Source organism: Glandiceps talaboti, chromosome 10, assembly GCF_964340395.1.
Source record: "Glandiceps talaboti chromosome 10, keGlaTala1.1, whole genome shotgun sequence".
Lineage (NCBI taxonomy): Eukaryota > Metazoa > Hemichordata > Enteropneusta > Spengelidae > Glandiceps > Glandiceps talaboti.
The window spans coordinates 4,277,179-4,300,211 of record NC_135558.1 but is presented as its reverse complement, the minus strand read 5'-3'; the positions used below and the strand labels follow the sequence as shown (position 1 = coordinate 4,300,211).

Sequence of the window (23,033 nt, the reverse complement as noted above, 5' to 3'; positions counted from 1 at the left end):
CAGACAGACAGACAGACAGACAGACAGATACACACACACACACACACACACACACACACACACACACACACACACACACACACACACTGTGTAGATATCCATAAATACATCCTACCAAACAAGCGTGACCATAGAGTTTCAATGAGGCAGCACAATGTTTCGAAAAAGTGAAAGATTATACTTACCGTAAAGTCACGCATGTATTCATCAAGTTCATCCGCCATTCTGTATGTGAGTTTAAACTCGATCCTTACACACACTGTCAGGTATTAGATTCTAGGGCTTGGTGATAGACCAAAATACTGGAGATTGGCAGTGTTTTTCCCCGTTTAGAAAGAAAGTAACGTAGTCGTTACTGTACCATTTTGAATTAATGTAGCTATTATGAGTATGAATTTAAATACTTTAGATTTAAAGAGACCAAGAATTACCATATTTAAGATGTTAGCAAATCACGTGACCCAATAAATGAACAGCTTTCTCTAATGGCATTTTAATGTGAACGATGTTTTTGCAAAAGTTATAATGTATTATAAGTTGGCGACACTACAAGTTTGTATCTGGGCGAGAATTATCGTTTATCACTACAACATTTGTGAAACAAATGGTTCATAGTTTCTGAGTTTAACTGTTCAATGAAAGCACAATATGATACTCTAAGATTTGTTTAAACCGGCTGACCGGCCGCCCGCCTCGTTATTTCCACAATGAAAATAGTAAAAATAAAATAGATAGGTCATTTAATAGGTCACCATTAATTTCTCTTGATACATCATATTGCATTTAGATCTAGCTACTCAGTAACCACTCGGATTAGATGTGTCTGTATTCTTAATTGAGGCTACAATAATTCTACCCCCCCCCCCAAAAAAAAAAAAAAAAAAAAAAAAATTAATCGGATTTTCAACAAATAGTAAGACAATATAAATTTTGACTTCCATCTTATAATGGTATCCATAGTTACCGTGCACTGCAAACTGCAATCCGCCCGAAGAGGGCGTTGTTTTTCTTAAGTTGGAGTCAAAAGAAAGATAGGATCATGAGAAACATAACGATTGAAAAAGTCGCCTGAGGCACATTTTAATCTTAATTGAAAGCAAACAAATCTTAGAAATCTTCAGAAGAATTAAGTGTTTGTTTTTATCGAATTTTAATTTTATAAAATCTGGAATTATTAACCAATGATGAAGTATAATTTTTAAGTGTGTAATCACATTGGAGTGTCCTAGGTAAACGATTCATTCTAAGCGCCATTTTGACTTGACGAACCAATAGGATCTAAGGTTGGATTCACGTGACTGTCTTTGTAGCATATCAGGTTTCTTACTGGTTTCTGCGTGTTTGTATCAAACAGATCTAGAGCCAGTGAACAGTAACATGAAACGGGCTGTATATCTGTTGAGGTAACTCATTTGTCCGTGACTTTACTCTCAGGATAATCCAAGAAGACTGTGTCTGTTTTGGAAACATATTTTAATTCTTCCATCAAACAAATACAATATTCCGTACATTTGTAACTTCGAAATCTTTTTCTGAAAATGCGAGTCAGTTGTCAGTAACTATGGGATACGTGACATAGTGATATCATGTGTACACTTAAGATACGTCATCTCATCAATTTTTGTGACGTTGTCTCACATATGGTTGATGATCTCGGAGTAAGCCTACAGCTCATAATCTCATAATAGATCTCAGAATATTTAGGATGGTCCTGGAATACAGTGGATGAGTCCAAAATTGCTTAACGTCTCAACTTTATGACTCAGTCTGGTTAACTTGATTCGTTAACTTGATTCAAAGAATCGTGGTATGTTGTACTCTCTTGACCAGCAAACGAATACTTCCCTCCTTATGTGTGATGATGTTGACGACGTCTGCGCATGTTAGATTGTCTTTTGATGTTCCATTTATTTCAATTATTTCATCTCCAATCTTCATTAAAACAAAACAAAAACACAAAAATTACATGTAAGAAATTGGGTTCCGTGATTTGAACTGTAGAACTACGACTGCAAATATCTAGATTTGGGACGATTGCAACTGATGCAGTAGTAACCAGCCGATAAAGTTGCAAGCTGACAATGTTGTTACAATTGATTTACACTGGTTACAACACACAAGTTAAAATTTACTAATAAGGTATTAAATCAAGTGATAATATATCACGTGACCGAAGATATTTTCTAACCGATACATTTAATTAAAATATTTGGAAAACAGGAAATCTTTCCAACGAGGTAGTATATTCTAAATGCAGTGGTATATTTAGTCACTAGCAATACAATTTGAAATCTGCAATTTCTAAATATCTTTCAAACAAAATGTCACATAACTTAAATGAAATATTGTACAACTAACTGACAATGATTTCTATGTCAATAAGTGCTAATTTGTAGACATACAGACAATATATAAAGATTGATCCATTACCTTCAGATCCCCTTCTAGATGAGCAGGAGAATCTGTCTCAACTTTAGAAATCCACATAGGTACACCTGTATCCTCCTCTCGGCCAGCTATTGAAAATCCAAAGCCCTTACTTCCACGATGGAATTTTGAGAAGTGCAGTTCGCCACCGTTGAGGGCAGCATGAGAGACAGGTGTGTTCTCTCCCTAGGGTTAGATGGATATTGTTTTGTAAGATTGAAGCTCGGACCCTTCATTAATATCACTGGGTAATGTGATGAAATTTAATTGGACAATATTAGTGTATTCTTTGCTACAAACACTGTTATATCAATGGAGTTTGCACTGCCATACAATATTGGGCTTAAAGTGTAGTTCAAAATTCAGGGAATGGAAATGTTAACGTTGGGTTGTATTTGTGTGTGTTTGTTCAGAGATAACTATTAGTGAATTTGGCCTTTAACAGAGGAACTATGTGATGTAGTGTTTGTATTGAATAACAACGTGCTTTGATATTTTTCTAGGGTAAACAACATGACTTTGTGCTTCTTGAAAAAAGGCCTATGAATATAAATTGTCATATACACACATACTACCACAAATAATCTATATTTGAAATTACATGCCTCGTGTTCGTTCAGACCATCCGTAATAATTGCAATGTTAGCGTTACTGTTTTGTTGGCCGCCATCTTGACCAGTATGGTCACTGTGTCCATGTAATGTACCCATTTCAACATTGTCGGTTTGTGTTGAGCGGTGACATTGGTAGTTTGACTGTGGTGGACTGTGGTGAACAAAAGACAAAATTTGGAGAGAATTAAAAATGAAATTTAATTTACAGATATATGTATCCCCGAGGCACATTAGCTATATACGGTATATGGTACTTGCATACTAGTATTTATTACGTTTGTGCCAATTGTCATTTGGTTGTATGTGTCAGGAACAAACGATTTAATAATGAAGATGATACTTTGATTCTCATTGTCAGGACAAAATTAAAGTAACTTCTTCCGTGCATCCGTCCGTCAGACAGACAGACAGACAGACAGACAGACAGACAGACAGACAGACAGACAGACAGACAGACAGACAGACAGACAGACAGACAGTCAGTCAGTCAGTCAGTCAGTCAGTCAGTCAGTCAGTCAGTCAGTCAGTCAGTCAGTCCGTCCGTCCGTCCGTTCATCCGTCAGTCAGTCAGTCAGTCAGTCAGTCAGTCAGTCAGCCAGCCAGCCAGCCAGCCAGCCAGCCAGTCAGTCAGTCAGTCAGCCAGCCCGTTAGTCAGTCAGTCAGTCAGTCAGTCAGTCAGTCAGCCAGCCAGCCAGCCAGCAAACCCGTAATCAAAGGAATTAACTTTGATGGGTCGACATGGATATTAGAGAATAGTTTAGTTTTATCTCTAAAAGAACTAGTTAATTTATATCTAAAACAATCATAATCCAAAATCAAAACCACGAATTATTCAAGGATCTCATGCTGAGCAATCGACATACTTAATTGTTTTCAAGGCGTCTCCTATTAAAATTTTAGATTATAATTGAATACCTGGTGAAACGTACACTTACCTGGTGGAATTCACATCGGTTCTCGAATTTGCGAGTTGATATGTAGGAATGATTGGCTGTGAAATTAAATGAAATTACGAATCTTTTCACGTCAATATGCACATGTTTTGATAAACATCACCATCACATTGTCAGCTAATGTCTACAGTTGAAGCCATTTGACCTGAAATTAACTTCTTTTAGCAGCACTACATTTGATAATAGGATTCTGTACTTAAAATTAAAGATCAGAAACTCCATTTCACTGAAGACTTATGGGTAAAATTATAATCCGTACATACAGGCTTCTCAATGGTGCAAACCATTTTCAATTGGGTTATTGATATTAAACTCGATGTTGTTTTCAGCACTTTTAGTTTCCGGGTCACTTGACCCTATTTCATATATGAACGTTTTAATTACATACTGATGTACGAGCACAACTGTATCAAACCACTCGTGACGCTTCTAATTGTTAATTACTAAAATCCACTGTGACTATCAAATAAATGCATATACCTGAGACCCGTTCGTAATACGTTCTTTGTGATAACGTTTGGCCATTTCTCGCAATTTGGAAGCTTCATTCCGCCCCGTCTTATCAACCATTGCATTTAGAAAGGAGCTAGTGTTTTGTAGAAGTGCACATGGGCTGTCGAATTCCACCATTCGACCTTCATTCAAAACCTGTAGGTAGGTAAACAATTCAGTGGGTTGCTTTACATAGCGTTGTGACAATGAACGTGACGGTATGCATTGGGTTATACAGGTAAGGCAGCACATCACAACTGGTGATGCTGTTCGCAAGACTGTAACCCGGCCTTTACAAGTCGGTAAAAAATAATTCAAACTATACATTTATATACACATTGTCAAATTATTGAGTGGTTAGGCCTAATAAAAAGAATTGTGTGGTTCCGGTTACGCTCAATTTTAGAATAGGTGGGGTAGGTAGAATTTTTTTATGTATTATATGTTTGAGTGTCTAGTTCAGGTTTTCCATTGTTTTCCAAATGGTCTTTGTGTTGTTTATGTCTTCCTATCAGACGTACAGCCATTACAGACTAGAAGAATAGTTTTATATTGTCTTTTCAAGTTGATGTCAGTTTCCGTATCCAATATTTCTCGTGAGACTTTACAGTTTTTGCAATTTTATTATTATTTTAGCCAACAGCCTCTCTACAGTTGAACGTTAACCTTTTATGCAACATCAACAACAGTTATGTTTGCTGACCATGCAGGGCATACTCTCTTCCGCTGATGCAACCTCTCACTCGACTAGTAGCGTTGCCGTAGGGGGGATAGTCGACAGTGAATATATATATATATATATAAATATATATATATATATATATATATATATATATATATATATATATATATATATATATATATATATATATATATATATATATATATATATAATTGTATTGACGATCTTCAATGTATATGTATCCCAACATATTCCGTTTATATCGCTCCACTTACCATAATCCTATCAGCATCCATTACTGTATGGAGTCGATGTGCTACTGTCAAAACCGTACAGTGACTAAACTTCTTTCGAATGGTTTCTTGGATCAATTCGTCTGTTCTGAAAGTGTTACAAGATATCTTGTCAAATAACAGGGAAGATGTGACGCTTCGACTTCAAGTCATGCTCTACACGTACACGTACTTTACTAGAGGAGTGTTTCCATACATGGCTGATATTGTAGGATAGAAGTGACGTAATACCATGGTGATTTTAGTTTGCATGGTAAATTACAGAATGTAATAATAATAATACTTTATTGTCATATGTAATGTACAATGAAATTTGTCGTGGTTCTGCGAAAAAAAACCACACTCGAGTTAAAATATCATGACAAACAACAATATAAACAGATTACTAAAATAAATAAATACATTCAGTAAAAACAGGAGAGCACAACAACATTATGACTCATTTATCTGTAAAATACTGAGGTACTACTCACGTCACAAAGACAAATACTCATACGAACCAGATAACGAGAGCTAAAGCTCGCATTGCCGTGTCGCCATGTACCGGCGCCATCTTAATATCATTGCTACAATGGCAAATGATACACATTCCCCTTGGTGGCAACAGCAATAACTTTACCCAAGTTCTCAACAATACTTACCTCGGATCTACGTTAGCAGTAGCTTCATCTAACACCAATATTCTGTTTCCTTTAAGGACAGCTCTAGCTAAACATACTAACTGTCTCTGACCAACACTCAGATTCGATCCACGTTCTCCCACCGACGAATCCAAACCTTCCGCCATCTCAGAAATCGCAGGTTGTAGTTGAACCTAAACATAGCAACGGAAAAAAACACATCGGTTTTTGAACAAATCACATTCACCTTCTTAAAAATGTAATTTTCTGGCGGTAAGATGCGTATGAAATGTGGTTCTTTGTCGCATAGTATGTCGGCGGATAGAAACAGTCGTTGGTGACGTTTACATAGCGTTGTTTTGGTGAAATGTGGAAGAGACATATATCAAACCATTTTACACAAGAGTGTTTATACAGTAACTTTTAGACGCATGCTTCCGAAGCAAATGTCACAAAAATTGACAAAAAATTGACCTCCTATCATGCACAGAATTGTGTGTGTGTGTGTGTGTGTGTGTGTGTGTGTGTGTGTGTGTGTGTGTGTGTGTGTGTGTGTGTGCGCGCGCGCGCGCGCGCGCGCGAGCAAGCATGTGCGTGCATGCATGCATGCATTCATGTGTATGACATTATAAACCTACCTCTGTTAGAACAGTCCAGAGATCATTATCGTTGTATTGATCAAATGGATCAAGATTTCTACGAACACTGTCCGTGAATAGAACAGGATCCTGTATAATATAGACAATGTCAATTTTACATGACGCGTAGTGGTCAGAATGAAGATGGTATAAGTTTATGATTGAATATTGGAAATGAACTTGAATGTCAACGACGATGCAACAACTCATCGACATAAACTACACAAGTGTGTGAATAAATGTAAAACTATACACGTCAGTTTCATTGGGGTGATACAATCAATATTTTCGTCTGATGGCTGCACACAGTTAACGTGGTATATAGTTTTGAATTGACTGTTTGCTAACTCTGGTGAAATTATACTATCAGACACTTTACAACAAGGAAAAAAACACACAGTAATCACCAAAGGTGGTCGTATACTTACATAGAATGTGGAATATCATGACTGAATAATAATCCAACGTGATAATGATCATGGTATTTTACATGCAAAAGTGAACATTCGTTGTCTTCCACGATCTTCAAGAAGTTGACCGTGACGAGTAACTGAAGGTTTTCAGACTAAGGGCATTGGACATGCGTGCTTTACTCTTAATTGTTCAAATATGTATTAAAATCTGAAAAGTTATCTTACCTGGGGAATAATGGACAACTTTTTTCTGACGTCATGAAGACCCATATTTTTGATGTCCAAACCATCGATACATAAGCCTCCATCTGGTTCAGCCAATCGGAAAAGTGCGGTGACAAGTGAACTTTTGCCAGCGCCTGTTCTTCCTACGATACCAACCTATGACAAATGTATAACACTTAAATTAAAAAAGTTTACAAGTCTTGATAAATGTGTTATCGTTCAACTTGTTATATATCTCAGTCGTTGACATCTCAAACAGCATCCGTTAAACTACATTACATGTTTCTTGTGAAGTTTAAACTTTTCAATTTCCAACACAACCAACTCTTGGAAAGCTGTACCTGAAGCTTTCGTCCTCTCACTAAGGACTTCATCAGCAGACTCAAGTAATTAACATAAACCAGGAACACAGGTACAGCTTTCCAAGAGTTGGTTGTGTTGGAAATTAAAAAGTTTTAACTTCACAAGAAATGGCTAATACCACACAGTTTAACATTAGTGTACATAGAATTACATTACATGTTAATTACAGAGTATTTTCTCATCAATATAAATTTAAAATTGCCCGATCTTTCTAAAATATTACCTTACTCTTGAATGAATGGGTACCTTTCTTTGGTGCATAATTCAGTAAGTACCCTTTTTGTTTACATATTTGTATTCCATGGTCGAACATGAAATTATACCTAACTATAGTATAACTTAAGGTCCTTTACACATCTTAAAACTCATAATTAATAAGGAAAACACAACCAAAGTCATAAAAGCATATTATTTATATGGCTGGTCTACTGAAGATTTGATTTCTGACTATTATGAATCTATTTATGAAGGGAATAATATTTGGGTTTTTTCATTTTCTTTGACTATCTATTAATGATATAGACACATATAGGCTTGTAGACGCCAATCTTTCTTTATTTGTATTATTCTTACTTTTTCTTGAGGTAATATCTGGCAAGTGACATCTTTGAGAACAAATGGTTCCTCCGTTGCATACTGTAGACACATGTGTTCTATAGTAACACCGCCATAACGTGGCCAGTGGTCTGGTGGTTTGTGTTCATCTTTCTCTAGAGGGGCTTCGGGATCTAATTTAGTATACTCTACGACTCGTTCCACTGCTGTCATCTTAGTAAGACAAATTCAATAAATTAAAATATCGCAGACATATATAAAATCATAAGTTTCAAGCTTCTTAATGTTTAATTCAGACCAGTTCGGTCGGCTCAGTAAAAACTTAATTAAAAAATAAATGTCTGATAGAGCTACAAAATATGGTGCTATGAAAATCTAATCACTCCACTAATGAGATAATACTTACGCGAGTTAATAGTCATGTTTTACAAAACTTACCATATTTTCGACGAGTGCGCTTTGTCGGACGGTGAACTGGAAGGCGGAAGATAGCGAGATGGCGTTACTTAGGATGAGTCCAGCCAGACCAGCATTTATCCCTGCAAGGCAAAGATTCGAAGTGAAAGGTTAGTAATTAAAATGCACAGTTAGAAAGTATTCTCTCTCTTTTCATTAATACATTTGGAGAAAATATAAATGCAAACGTTTTGGTGAGACACATCAAGATAGGATGTATGGATATGAGATACTACTTACATTCGAACTTAGCAGCTGGTACCGACAAGTATATAACGAAAGTGATAAAGGCAGCAGCTAGCCAGTCAAGCCGAATAGCAAACCATCTACTTGTAGCTAGAAACATGAACCATGCTTGTGTGTTGGCGTTCTGGTGCTTGTGAAATTCATTGGTAAATTTGTCTTCCATTTGGAAAGCTCTTATCGTCCATAGGCCTTGTACAGAAGCCGCCAGGTGGGAGTAAACAGGACTTCGTGCTGTGATGTATATAAGACAAAGGACATTGTCAACAACAACAACAACAACAACAACAACAAACAAACAAACAAACAAACAAACAACAAGAACAACTCAGCAGCACACACAAAAACACACATTTACATACATACATACATGTTACATACATACATACATACATACATACATACATACACACACACACACACACACACATACATACATACATACATACATACATACATACATACATACATACATACATACATACATACATATATATTCTTAGGGAAAAGATGTAACTGCTCTATGGAATCTACTACTCAACAAAGCTGACTTACTTGTGCCGTCTAAACGTTTGACTTCACGTGTAGTTTGAACAGTATAGTATCGTAGGTATATAAATATTATAACAATAGGTACAGTTGGGATAATGATGATTGGGTTGATAATACAACATACAATTAGTATCCCTAGGATCATTAAGGCTTTCTGTGTACACAAACAATATAATATTAGTTGTTACAAACATGTCAATTATATGTATGTAGTCACAAATATAATCTTAGAGATGAATTTATGAGAACGTGTTTAATAAAGCTGTAAAATTGAGAGTATTAATAGCATCCGCAAAGTGTGTTGGTTGGCGATAATCGTTCAGCACATGGTCAATATGAAAACACACATCCATAGCATATTTGGGAGTGAGAAGGGACATACATAATCACAACACATAAGAAGGTGCATATATGCAGGCATACGTGCATGCGTGCGTGCGTGCATGTGTGCGTGCATACATACATACATACATACATACATACATACATACATACATACATACATACATACATACATACATACATACATACATACATACATACACACACACACACATAACATACATACATACATACATACATACATACATACATATATTCATGTTTACCTGAACGACATCAAAGAAAAGCATTGGTAACTGGTCATCCATGATACCAATATCTTTAGTAACTCGATTTAAGATGCGTCCTAAAAATAGAAGGAAGGTGTGTCATACTGATTAGTATTCAGAACATTTCATTTATGAAAAAATTGTAAAAATGATATGTTGTTTAAAATCTTCACAGTCGTTTGTACACGCAAAGACACAAATTAAACAATGGAATTGGGATTGGACATTATATTGTACCTCGATTTTACGACGAAGGAATGTGAAATGAGGTGTAAGTCATTACATGCAACAAGCCTGCTACTAGCAAGCTAATATAGAATGCACCATTATTAAACTCACCGCCTGGATTAGTGTCGAAGAACCTGATCGGTGCACGGAGTACTGCTTTGAACATGGCGTTGTGTAGATTTTTGGACGACTTGATGACAACACGGAAAAAGTAGAAACCACGGTAGAAGGCGATAATAAACGTTATAACTACGATACCAAGCAGGATTACTGTGAACATGTAGCGTTCTAAACCACTGATAAAATCTCCGTATGGACCAGTATCCTGCATAAGAAAATATGAATACACATGATGAGAAAAAATCCCCAGGTTCGTTTAAATGAACTTTTGAAATGTAATGAGGATTGTCAATGTGTAGTATACATCTTTCAAATGGTTGTGGCTGATGTTCTCCAAATCCCAGGTTTGATTTTTGTTACAGTTTTTGTTCTTACTCTGGTATCTACAATTTATCATGAGAACATTTGATGAGAAAGTTGAAATTTGTTTATAATCACAAATGAACCCACAGTATTCAGAAACCTTGTAAAATAATGATATTATCAGTTATATTATTTCTGATATTACCTGTAAATTGCAGAGATATAAACTCATTTTTTATACTTTGTTCTGATATCTGACTAGTATATGTTAGTATCCAATACCAAACCACTAATCACCATGACAACGTCCCAATCACAAACACCACTGACGGTGACAGAGAGAGGAGATTTTTTTTTAGATTGAATGTATAGTTGTCCATACCTCTGTCATTCCAGAGCTACATTCTGGTGAGTTGTTTTCAACACAGGTTACGTCACTATAAGTTCGATTCTGATCATTTTCATATCGCCATTCTTCCGTGTCAGCCCATACTGATATCCACAAGTCAGACAAAATGTATATAGCCTGTAATCTCGACAAAATGATGACGTCAGCAGTTGATTGAAACCTTAACATTAGAGTTTTTACAGTCAATATCGTCAATGTTGACCAATTGACAAAGCTAAACACGACATCTTGACCTTTGTTGTTGAGGTTCATTCGGAAATCAGGAAAAAATGAAATTAATATTATGCACGTATAGAAATATATATCTTGCCAGAGAACAAGTATGATGCATGTATTTCTACAAAATTGCTGGATAGGTCTTTCTAAAAAAAAACACCCCCCCCCCCCAAGAAAAAGCACAAAAAAACCACAACAAAACCTATAGATCCAGCTCGATGGGAATAGACCGCTTGTATACGATTGCAATGCTTTTGGGGTCGCCCTGAAAACTTTGAGTGAGACATATATACCTGTGCACCGACCATGACAGTAACCAGCCATGTAAATCGAAGCCAACCACCACCAGCAGCGAAATAGTCTTTGTATGTGCCAAACGACACTCTACCACGTGATTTCTGTTCTTCTTTAATCAACCCTCCTCCACCTTTGTTACTAGTCTTAGTTTCACCTGTCATCTACAAAGTACAAATCAAAATAATGTGGTCATGGAAAGGGTTCGAAGATGTCATGAGGGGCCGGGGGCAACTTTATTTTCATCATGATAAGTCAATGTCCTGAAATGCAATCTACTATTTTGTGTACCTTTTGCTATTGTCGAAAAGCGGAAAACCAAAATGATCACTGCATGTTTTACATCATAGATCTATTTATCTGTTTGGAACCTTCCAAATACAAAAGACTTTCATATTTGATTCCAAAATGTCCAAAAGAATGTATCCTAAGATATGAGGTGAAAAGACACGAGCAATATACAATTTTAGAAGCTTGGAAACTATACAAGATGTTGAACACAGTTTTCATACTATGTGATATGGGTGGGAGTGGGGTGGTTGTCTGAATGGTAGGTGTACATGTAGGACATACCACAGATTCTGTAAGTTTAGGCTGCTTTCTAATCGTACTGCGCCTGTGCACTGAACCCATCTTTTTTGTGACCCGGAAGTGGAATACTTGTTTGGATGTCGTCACTATCTAATTCTTCTTCTTCTTCATCATCATCATCATCACCATTTCCATTTTTATCTTCTGACTTCAGAAAACTGGTAACATTTATGCCAGACTTCATTATTTCATCTAACGGCCCAAGTGCTTCCTCTTTGCCCTAGGTACAGAAATGAAGAAGTATAAACTGAAACAGGAAGCTAAAACGAACTTAATTCCTGGGGGTGGGGCGCAACTCCCATAGACGGCAATACGGGAAGGAGGTCCGAAAGCGGTCGGGGTTTTTTGCTGGTTGGTATCAGAAAAGGTAAACTTTTCAGGAGGTGGTGATATGAGAAAGGATCAGGTGAATCAAAACTGGCGTTAATTAACAGAAACTACTCAGTCAACACTGGAAGTGTTTCAACCTGGTGTATCTCAAAATTTCCGTACTCAGGTCACTCATGCCACACTAGATCTACAGCTTGCTTAATTATTGTGCAAGTGGACTGAGACGATCAAGAACAGTTCGATTGTACTTAGACTAATTAAAATGCAACTTAGTATCAGAAAGGGTATACTTTTTGCATAAAATTGGTATCACAACACATTTTAATTGGGTTTCAATGTTTGTGAGGAGCCTCCCCATAATGTTACCCATGGAGTTACCCACCCCCGGGAATTCCCTACAGTCATTATACATGGTATTTTACATAATTGTTAAATTATATATAAATGAGACAGTAAAACTTAAAGCTATGTGTAGCTGAGAAGTTGAAGAACAAGAAAAAGTAGCCCATGTTCTACTTACCTCTCTCAGTACAAGAACTCGATCACAAGATCCAACGAATTGTAGCTGGTGAGTTACTAATATTACTAGTTTATTTCGGAGGTAGCCCTTAATACATCTGAGATGGACAGAATAAATATATTTAAATAGAAATAATTGAAACAATTCATAAAAGCGCTTAAAATGTTTTTTTTTTATATTCTTCTTAAACATTCGATAAAAATTAACGTGAGATAAACATACTTGTTAAATTCACCCTTGTACTTTCATGCGATATGCAAGAGTTTGTGTATGACATCAATTAAATATAATATTGATAATTCATGAAGTCATTAGAACTATTCACACTTTTCAAAAATATGTCTGCCAACTTCGCTGTCCACAGCACTCAGTGGGTCATCGAGGAGGTAAATGTCTGCATCGTGGTACAGCGCCCTCGCAAGGCTGACTCTTGCCTTCTGCCCTCCACTAAGTGTGACCCCTCTTTCTCCAACTGGTGTTAAATCTCCTTTGGGTAGTATTTGCATATCCTAATAGTGTTAGAAAATAGATATGTTAGGTGAAGTTCAGTGACTTTCCGATTGAATCATGTCGAGGTTTTGTTGTTCTCTCTTTTGATTATCTGTGATTTATATATATTCTTTTAGAAAACAAAATAAAACCAAACGCTAAATTTTACAAATTAGATTCATTCACTGCAGATTTTCATATTTTATTATAGTGTAATTTGGTAGATCATCCAGACACCATAGAGTCATAGTATGTGCATCAATGAAGGCAGGCCATGTAAGTATGGCACACTGACAGTTGTTATTCCGAGAATCTAAACCATGAGGGATTTATTATCAGTACGAAGAACACAGATGCATTTTGGATATAGTTTTGACGGTACCTTTTCTAAAGCACATACGTAGACAATCTCCGAAAACCTCTCTTGGTTATATTCTTTGCCGAACAAGATATTCTGTCGCACAGTGCCACTGAAAATCCACGGCTGCTGAGCTGCATAGGCGGGAGTGCCCGTACACTTGACTACGCCATCAATCTGTGGTAATTCTCCGAGTAGTGACACTAAAAGTGATGACTGTAACGAAAACAAAATGTGTGATACTCTTCCCCTCTACAACGATGGGGAGAATTGGTGTTTATTTTTTAAAAACAAAAATTGTACATTATGCATTAACACTAATCGGGAATACAGTCACGTACTACATATATGATGCACAAATGGTAAGGGAGTACATACCAGATATACATATCGGTCGTTTGGTGGTTTGCCATACACGAAGGAAGGAAGGAAGGAAGGAAGCTTAGGAAGGAAGGAAGGAAGGAAGGAAGGAAGGAAGGAAGGAAGGAAGGAAGGAAGGAAGGAAGGAAGGAAGGAAGGAAGAGAAGTAAGATGCATGGGAAGAAGGGGTTGCTGGTAGTTTGGTTCGTTAGCAGACAGGAAGGAGGGAAAAGACATTTAGGAGAATGCAGGTAGATTGATGGGTAGGCAGGTAATGGTATCGAATGTTTGTCAATAATGTGGTTGGTTGGTTGGTTGGTTGGTTGGTTGGTTGGTTGGTTGGTTGGTTGGTTGGTTGGTTGGTTGGTTGGTTGGTTGGTTGGTTGGTTGGTTGGTTGGCTGGTTAGTTGAATGGTCGACTTGTTGAATCTACATATCCCATGACAGCTTACCTTTCCTGAACCGACTGGTCCAATCACTCCAAGTAATTCATGTGACGTCATCTTCAGGTTGATATTTTTCAATACGTAACTATCGTCGTCCTGTTAAGAGCAAATCAATATCCGGTATACATATGGCACCTCGTTCTTCTGAAAATAGGTTAATTTTAAAATCGCCCTTTCCATGTTTTGGTGATTGTCCCTCATAGTAGGCTTTTAACATGGGATGCATTTAATGTAAGATTTAATACGTTGGTAAGGCGGCGTCTTGGCAGATAAATGTTCGATATTTGCTGAAAATATCAATAACTTTACCATTTTATGTTTTGATATTTAATTACAATTAAACACAACTCGTAACAATACCACGTCTTGAAACCTTCTTAGAAGCCCCAAGTAAAAATCTATAAAAAGAAAAACTAACGTCACCAAGAAAATGTCTTTTTCTGTCAATAACCCTAAACTTCACAGCCATAAGTCATAATAGGAACAGTTAAACGAACAAAGAGATCTAAAGCCACATCAATAGAAATACTCTCATTATAACAATGTACTTACATTTGTCCAGGAAGCATTCATGTCTTCAATACAAACACTGATTTCCGTGCCTTGGCAGTGTGCAGACTTTACGCCATCTTTCGTATGTTTAGTATCCAAAAATTGGTCTCCCGCCAAAATATTGGATGAATCGATAGCCTGTTCATGTTCAGGTAGTTGCAGTAACGCCTATGAGTTACGAGGGAAAAACAAGATAGGTTATCACACTGTGTCTTGGTCAATAAACCTAATAAAACGTGCTATTATTTGACCCCTTTTTTCAAGAATATGTGTCAGTGTTTATAAAACATTTATGCATTTTATTCATTTATTTACTAAGTACACTATCAGTTGTTTGAAGATTACGATTCTGAACTCCATATGAAGGCCTCAGAGAAACATATACGGATTGTGAGAGCGAAGACATAAGCAAAGTGAAATATGCAGTTCTGATAACAAACCTTGGGGAGTGTGTATCTTTACATGTCTGCTGTTTCATTTTCGTAATATCTTTCTCAAACTATTTAAGTTTTGTTTTGTGTTTTAATATATCTTGTAATAATGTTGGTCGGTAAAATGAGAGAAATCCATGTTAGTACGTGATAAGTACCTTTAATGTATTTTCTAAATGGTGAATATATTGTTTCTATATAAAAGTCAGAATAGTACTTCTTGTTGTAAGGTGAACATGATTTACAGGACAAGAATACCTTGCGTCACAGTTAGATTAGATGGTCGAATAATTGTTCATTACAGGATTCCAAAGAGTGAGAATCCAATGTATAACTGTAACAAAGATTTAAACACGATGACGTCATAGGGTGGAAAACGGAAAGGAGCACGGCAGTTACCTGGATTCTGTTCAGCGATACCGTGCATTCATTCTTTACTTGCACAGCTCTTGGGTATGTCCGTAAAAAGGTACCCCGTAACGTAGAGCAATACATTATTATGATGTACATGGTGGATGCCTTCATATAGTCGGTTGTAGCTGCATAGGAGGCTAACAGGACCAAATCCAAAGCTCTATTTCCAACCAGACCAATAGTTAGATTAACTGACATCGGAACCGTGGCAGCCACCACCTTGGCTATCTCTGACCTAAAATCAAACAGAAAACATACCACGTAGGCTTATTAGACACCTAAAACTCATAACTATTGATGATGTCAGGTTTTAAAACAAAAGATATACATAAGTTTTCGTTGGAACTAAACCTTTAAAGATAGTTAAATGTGCTGGATTTTAATATAGCTTTTCTCACATATGTACGTATACATATATGTATACGTATAAACTGTACACGACAATTGGTTTCTGCGTATGGTCGGTTGAACACCTAAGACAAATGTAATAAGAGCAAAGAACACGGGCAATGTTAGGGTGTAACATTTGCTAAAAGTAAACTTACGTTCGTATTTTGAAAACCATATCAGAGAAAGGTTTCTCCCATGCATACATTTTGATAACCCTCATAGCATTAACGATCTCGTCCATTAATCTAACTCTCTCATCTGTTAACACAGCAGTCTTTTTCCTGTAGATTTGAATTGACAGTAGTAGTAGTGTAACATTTGTAGTGGACATTAAATGGAGGTGACTTCAATGATGACTTGTTATTAGGTACATGGATAATTGAATTTAGGCGTTTGTTATTTGCAGCAGGTAACTGGAAGGGGCAGAGAGGAGGTGAGGTGTGAGTGGGGCAGGGAGGTGACGGACAAAGAGAGGGGAGATGGAGAGAGAGGTGGGCAGGGAGAGAGAGACGGACGGACAAAAATGTACAGCATAGTACACGATGTGTCGGTTAACTCTAATGTCAGCTTCAATGCTTCAATGGCAAACTATAATTCGGATATTTAATTGAAACCCCCCCCCCCCACAAATTTCAACACTGAGTACTAGGTTTGAAAAAAAATCTTCTGAGGTACCAGTTGCAGGATATGTGTGTTGACATGACATCCTAAAACATTATTGAGGATGACAACTTATTGAGTGCAAGTATTAACCCTGCTCCCCCTTCAACATTATAAGTGATTGGAACCTCGTCCAAGGATACTTACCTCAGCTTGCCAAAATACTTTCCAAGTATCGATTGGAATGGAACAAGGAGTACGAGTAAGATATATGCAAACACACAAACCCAACCAATTTCATAGACTAGAAGTCCAAAGATAACGAGTGCTTGCAATGGTCCAATCCAGAGGTAATGTAAAAATGTAACGGCCTACAGGGGAAAGGTAGATTATGAAAATATGACGACCTACAAGGCATGGGTAATGTACAAAAATATTTTGTTCTAACAATGGACGGGTAATGTAAAATGCGAGGGTGACGTAAGAAAATGGTAATATAAAATAGGATGGCGTACAAGGAACATGTATATAAAAATATGATGGCTTACATGTACATGTTAAAAGAGACAGGTAATAGAAAATACAGTGGCCTACAAGGAACAGGTCACGTAATAAAGAATACGACGGCCTACAAGAATACAGTGGCCTACAAGGAACAGGTCACGTAATAAAGAATACGACGGCCTACAAGACAAGGGTAATGTAAAAGTACAAATGCCTACAAGTAATGAAAAAAATACAATGGGGCAAGGTCTGCAAGGGAGAGGTAAACAATAAACAAAAATGACGTCACTGTTTTGTATAGGGTTCAAAATATACGAGTTTTGAACTTCGTTGACAACGACAATATCAATACTGTAAATTAGTCAGCGTGTCACGTGGTACTTTTCATCTGTCAATATACGGTTCAATTACAGTAACTGTATTTGTATGTGACGTTCCAAAGAAGACCATAAAAGGTGTGTACAATCATTCTAAGATAAATAGAAATTAAAGCATACACATCTCAACAATTCAGTAGTCTGGTTTTTTTTTACACTACCATTGTATTTTCTGTGATGTCTGTGTCCTTGATAAAGACTGTTTGTATTCAGTTGAAACTTGGGTTTTAATAAATACTGGATAATACTTGAATGTCTTAAATATAAACTCAAGAATTTACCCGATCAAATCTGCTGACGTCATTGCTCATCAAATTACTCATTTGTCCAGTTGTGGTTTTCTGAAAGGCTGTGTTGCTTAACCTTAACGCCTGCAACAAAAGCCAAAAGTTAGATTAGGATGTCATATTCATGTTATCTATCTTCTAAAAATCACCAATGCTTGAATCAAACAGTATCCGCTTATCTGCCTTGCGTTATGTTTTTCCTTTGTTCTTTTTTTTCAAGTAGAAAAATCTATGCAAAGTAAACATCTCAAATGTGCCCATTTCTCACCCAAATGACAGCTTTGACTTCGAAGGTTTTTATGTGTTTATTTTATGTCAGTCACCCGCAAATCATTTTGACTAGGTCCTAAGCTATTTGGTTAGAATGTGATAATGCTTTGTTTCTATCTTATCAATTTTCCTTTATTTCTGGTCACACAAAATGAGGTCACGTACATATTTGAATGACCGTATATCCATAAAATAATGATAAATATTTACCTTTTTGTAAATCATGGAACAACTTGCTATGCGCAAATGCATACCTAACCTTAGCGTTGCGTGATAATGGGGATGGTGGACGATTGGATGTAGTATAGTACACAGACACACGCCTGTGGCGTATGCATATGCTTCGTTTTCTGATATCCCCGAGGATGGTGAGAAGTAGTCGATAAGTTTGCCGAGCAAGATGGGTTGTATAAGTTTAAGTGCTTCCTAAAGGAGAAATAAATAAGAATTAATACATGATAAACTAAGGGGTGCATTTGTTGCATGTGGTTATCGTGCATAGTATATTCTACACGCAGTGTACAATCATTTTACATTTTACTCCTCTAAATGGCTTCCAACATGAGTGTCTTCATTTTCAAAAAATGGGGCGAGAGAGAGAGAGAGAGAGAGAGAGAGAGAGAGAGAGAGAGAGAGAGAGAGAGAGAGAGAGAGAGAGAGAGAGAGAGAGAGAGAGAGAGAGAGAGAGAGAGAGAGAGAGAGAGTGAGAGAGATCAAATGTCTATGGTTTAATTTGGTAAGGTACGCGGTAACGAGACGCCCTCACACGTTGGTCTACGAGTCTTAGAGCAGGCCGGTGATTACGGAGTAACAGGACATATCTCACAATCTAGTATTTCAAACAAATTAATGTAAATACATTTTGTCTTGATGGCACTTCGACAAGGTTTATGCAAACAATGAATATTTATTTTTTACCTCAAACAAGATAAAAATCGCCCAGAACATAAATCGTGCACCAAAACATAACATGACAGCTTTAGCTAGACTTGGATCCTTGCCTTCTTTAGATTTGTTGGCAACCTCTCTTTCCCATTCTCTGGAAAAGAGCAACAGTAAAAAGAAAATGTTGTTATTACACACATGTCACCTGTACAATATTACAAGTATAATTACATGTATTTAGGGAGAAATATGATATATATATATAATATGTTTATTCTAAACGTAAATGCTTTATGAAATGTCATTATTAAAATTACGACATCAATTTAGGTACGAGGCAGTTAAAAACTGAACCAGTCTCTGGTGGGATTCGAATCCACAGCCTCCGAATTACTACAAGTCTACTACTTGAAGTCCGACGCGCTATCTGTTGCGATACGGAGACCCTCAACGCCTTTTCGTATTTTCAAAATTTAGGAAAGCGGGTATCAATAATACTAGTCAGATGCAAATGAAGAAATACCACCACCACCACCACCACCACCACCACCACCACCACCACAACCAACAACAACAACAACAACAACAACAACAACAACAACAACAACAACAACAACAACAACCAGGTCGGGAGAGGAGAGTTTATCGGGTGTTAAGACTATAAAGTTCAGTATGCGAGTGATTTTTCACACTGGTTTGTCATCAAAACCAGGCCATTGCAATGGGAAGCTAATCATTAACATCAACTGATCACAGGTCAATCCATCGTTACTTATCTTCTTAATAACTGAACGGATTGCTTATTTCTTAGCTACACTTAATTGATAAGGACATTGACACATTGAAAACAATAACGAACTTAGAGGTGGTTTTCTTCCAATGTTTTTCTTCTGACGAGGGTGACCCCGGGTTAGTAAGGGACTTTGTCACTTCGAGTCGAAGACAAGATGAGAAAAAACCCTGAGCTTACGAGTATTCCCAGACTGAAGAAAAATAATGGGTAATTCTATAATTATACCTACGCACGCATACTGAGGTAATGTGGAGTACTTGAATGCTTGGATTCATATTCGATCACTGCAGAATGAATGGCGTAGACGTGCGTTGCTGTGAAGTACAAGGTCAAAATCCAATATTTTATGTTCTAACTCATTAAACTTGACTTATATCTAGTTCAATATAATAGTTCAACTTACTCTTCCAGTCTCGCCGATACCCTATCTGATGCATCCCATGGTGCTACTGGGTACAAGTCGGCCTTCGTGACTTGGTTTCTGTGTCCATAACTGTGGAACTGATTCAGCCAACTGAAATACATAAACGAAGAGGTGCAGAGAAACTCATTACATGGTCTGTCTGTCTGTCTGTCTGTCTGTCTGTCTGTCTGTCTGTCTGTCCGTCCGTCTAAATCCTCTCCGTGTCTGCATTTCTTCTCTCCCTACCTTTTATTTAATATTTTAACTCAAGGAAAAAATGTGTGGTTTTACCATGTCTATCAAGTAGGAAATAAGTATAAATACTTCTGTGATAAACAAATACCATGGCCAAGTGTTGTCATGTCCACTGAGATGATTAATGATTATGACTTTGGTGTCGTTTGTGTACACTTTGGGTAGGGTCATCATATGAGTTATCTACTACACTAGTATGATATTACACGAGTAAAATTCCTGTGGTGAGAAGATCATCAACTGCAACATGATTCAGTATATTTTAATGGCAACAGAATAAGGAGAATTCAACATGAAAAACAAGATTAATCCCGTGTCCATACAATTACACACTGTAAATGTCCCTTTAACACTGATAGCATTAATTATATGTACATTGCTTTACTTAGACATTGACTGATTTCGAAAACAAATACGAGCGACTGTCGAGACATGTTGACGGTCAAGTTATAGTGAATGACTAAAAAGTGATTTTTTACAGAATACTTTCTAAAGTCTGAGACAACAATTGCCACTGAATTATGTCAGTAAGACTTGAAAATGACAAAAGTGCACACTAGCTTGTCATTGTAGCGCTTCGTAATGTAAAATGTGAGGGTGACGTAAGAAAATGGTAATATAAAATAGGATGGCCCACAAGGAACATGTAAATAAAAAGAGACAGGTAATAGAAAATACAGTGGCCTACACTTTAAAAACTTACCAAAAGAAAAGCCTGGAACATTTGTTGGCATTTTTGTACGGATTTACTTTGGCAGTAACTTCTTTGGACTCGTCCATTCCACAGTCTGTGCAGAGGAATCACGTTCCCTTAGCATGTATAGATGTATACTCTAGTATCTTTGATGATTCAATGGTCTAGATTGAAGTAAAACAAATACGCTATTAATATCACAGCCCCAGTTATGCACAGAATACAGTCTTAAAAGAATCGACATTTGACAACAAATGAACATACATTTTTTGTTGAATGACGAAACATTTTTGAAGAACCGTCGCGTAACAGTGACTGAATGAACGATTTGTTAGTGACTTGCTCGGACTGGCTACACTTAAAAAGTATCCTGTATTACATCACTAATTTTTGTCTTTCCTCTATAACGATAGATTTAGTCAGCTAGAATAAACTTAAGTACAATGAGTACTAACCTGTAGGTGACTACACTTTTGAACATTACAGTTTAAACTCTGGACATACTAGGTATACACAAACATGACGTAGGAGTTATCGAAGCGCGTATCACTGTACATCCAGTGCAAGATCTTCGTAAATCAGATACAAGTTTTATGACAGTAGTTAATAGCACAGACGTCGATATGTTTAGTAATCGAAGTATGTACCTTCATTGGATTTAAAACTCTATTTATAAAGCACCTTCCACAAGGGATAACCATAGCGCAGTGCAATTACCCTGGCACAGACCTATACTAGTACAACGGTAACTTCATCAACTCGCTGTGGTACATACAATCAATTGTCAATCATCGTCTGATTTGCATACATGATGTGTTTGACGTCATCAAACTGTAATATTTATGTATGGTGTCCAGATATTTTAGATCTCATTGGGTTAAAGTTCACAAATGTATTTGACCTACTTACTCATTTGTACCTTATATATTGTTTTTCTACGAACTCAAGAGTTCGTTGATATACATATTTTGTATTTGTATCAGTTCACACGTACAGTAGCAATCAATGATTACATGCGCATCAGAAAATGGGGCGATTGCAACATAATATATTCTTGACAAAGTGTTCTGCAACTACTATATTATAACTATAGATTTGCTTGCACGATACTATGAATATGCCGCAACGTGTGCTTGTGACTTCCTTCAAGTTGATGGCGTATACTGTATACAACATAGACAATAAGAGATATATATCTTACCAGTTGTGCAATTCCCGTCAAATATTCGTAGATTTTGTCAATCAATGCACCGCTACAAAACGTTTGTGAAAACAACGTTTTCAATTACTTGAAATTAATGACTCCTAGCTATAGCTACGGCAGACCAAGGTGGACGTCCACTGTCGGTGGTAATGACTGTGTAATTACATGTGATA

General features: G+C 36.8%; 1 protein-coding gene across 1 annotated transcript; it reads right to left on the bottom strand.

Annotated features, from left to right (window-relative positions):
- Positions 1-1,794: 1,794 nt before the first annotated feature.
- On the bottom strand, positions 1,795-21,742 carry LOC144441278 (ATP-binding cassette sub-family C member 4-like). Its single transcript, XM_078130837.1, is given in 32 exon segments — positions 1,795-1,932; positions 2,431-2,613; positions 3,033-3,192; positions 3,977-4,032; positions 4,475-4,642; positions 5,444-5,549; positions 6,103-6,275; positions 6,720-6,809; positions 7,358-7,513; positions 8,294-8,488; positions 8,714-8,814; positions 8,972-9,208; positions 9,530-9,680; positions 10,135-10,214; positions 10,477-10,690; positions 11,171-11,314; positions 11,707-11,871; positions 12,284-12,346; positions 12,348-12,518; positions 13,149-13,245; positions 13,476-13,657; positions 14,020-14,211; positions 14,808-14,897; positions 15,354-15,521; positions 16,184-16,433; positions 16,744-16,869; positions 17,396-17,559; positions 18,351-18,440; positions 18,837-19,052; positions 19,545-19,665; positions 20,708-20,818; positions 21,666-21,742. Coding segments are annotated over 32 exon segments (4,635 nt in total).
- Between the last annotated feature and the right edge of the window lie 1,291 nt (positions 21,743-23,033).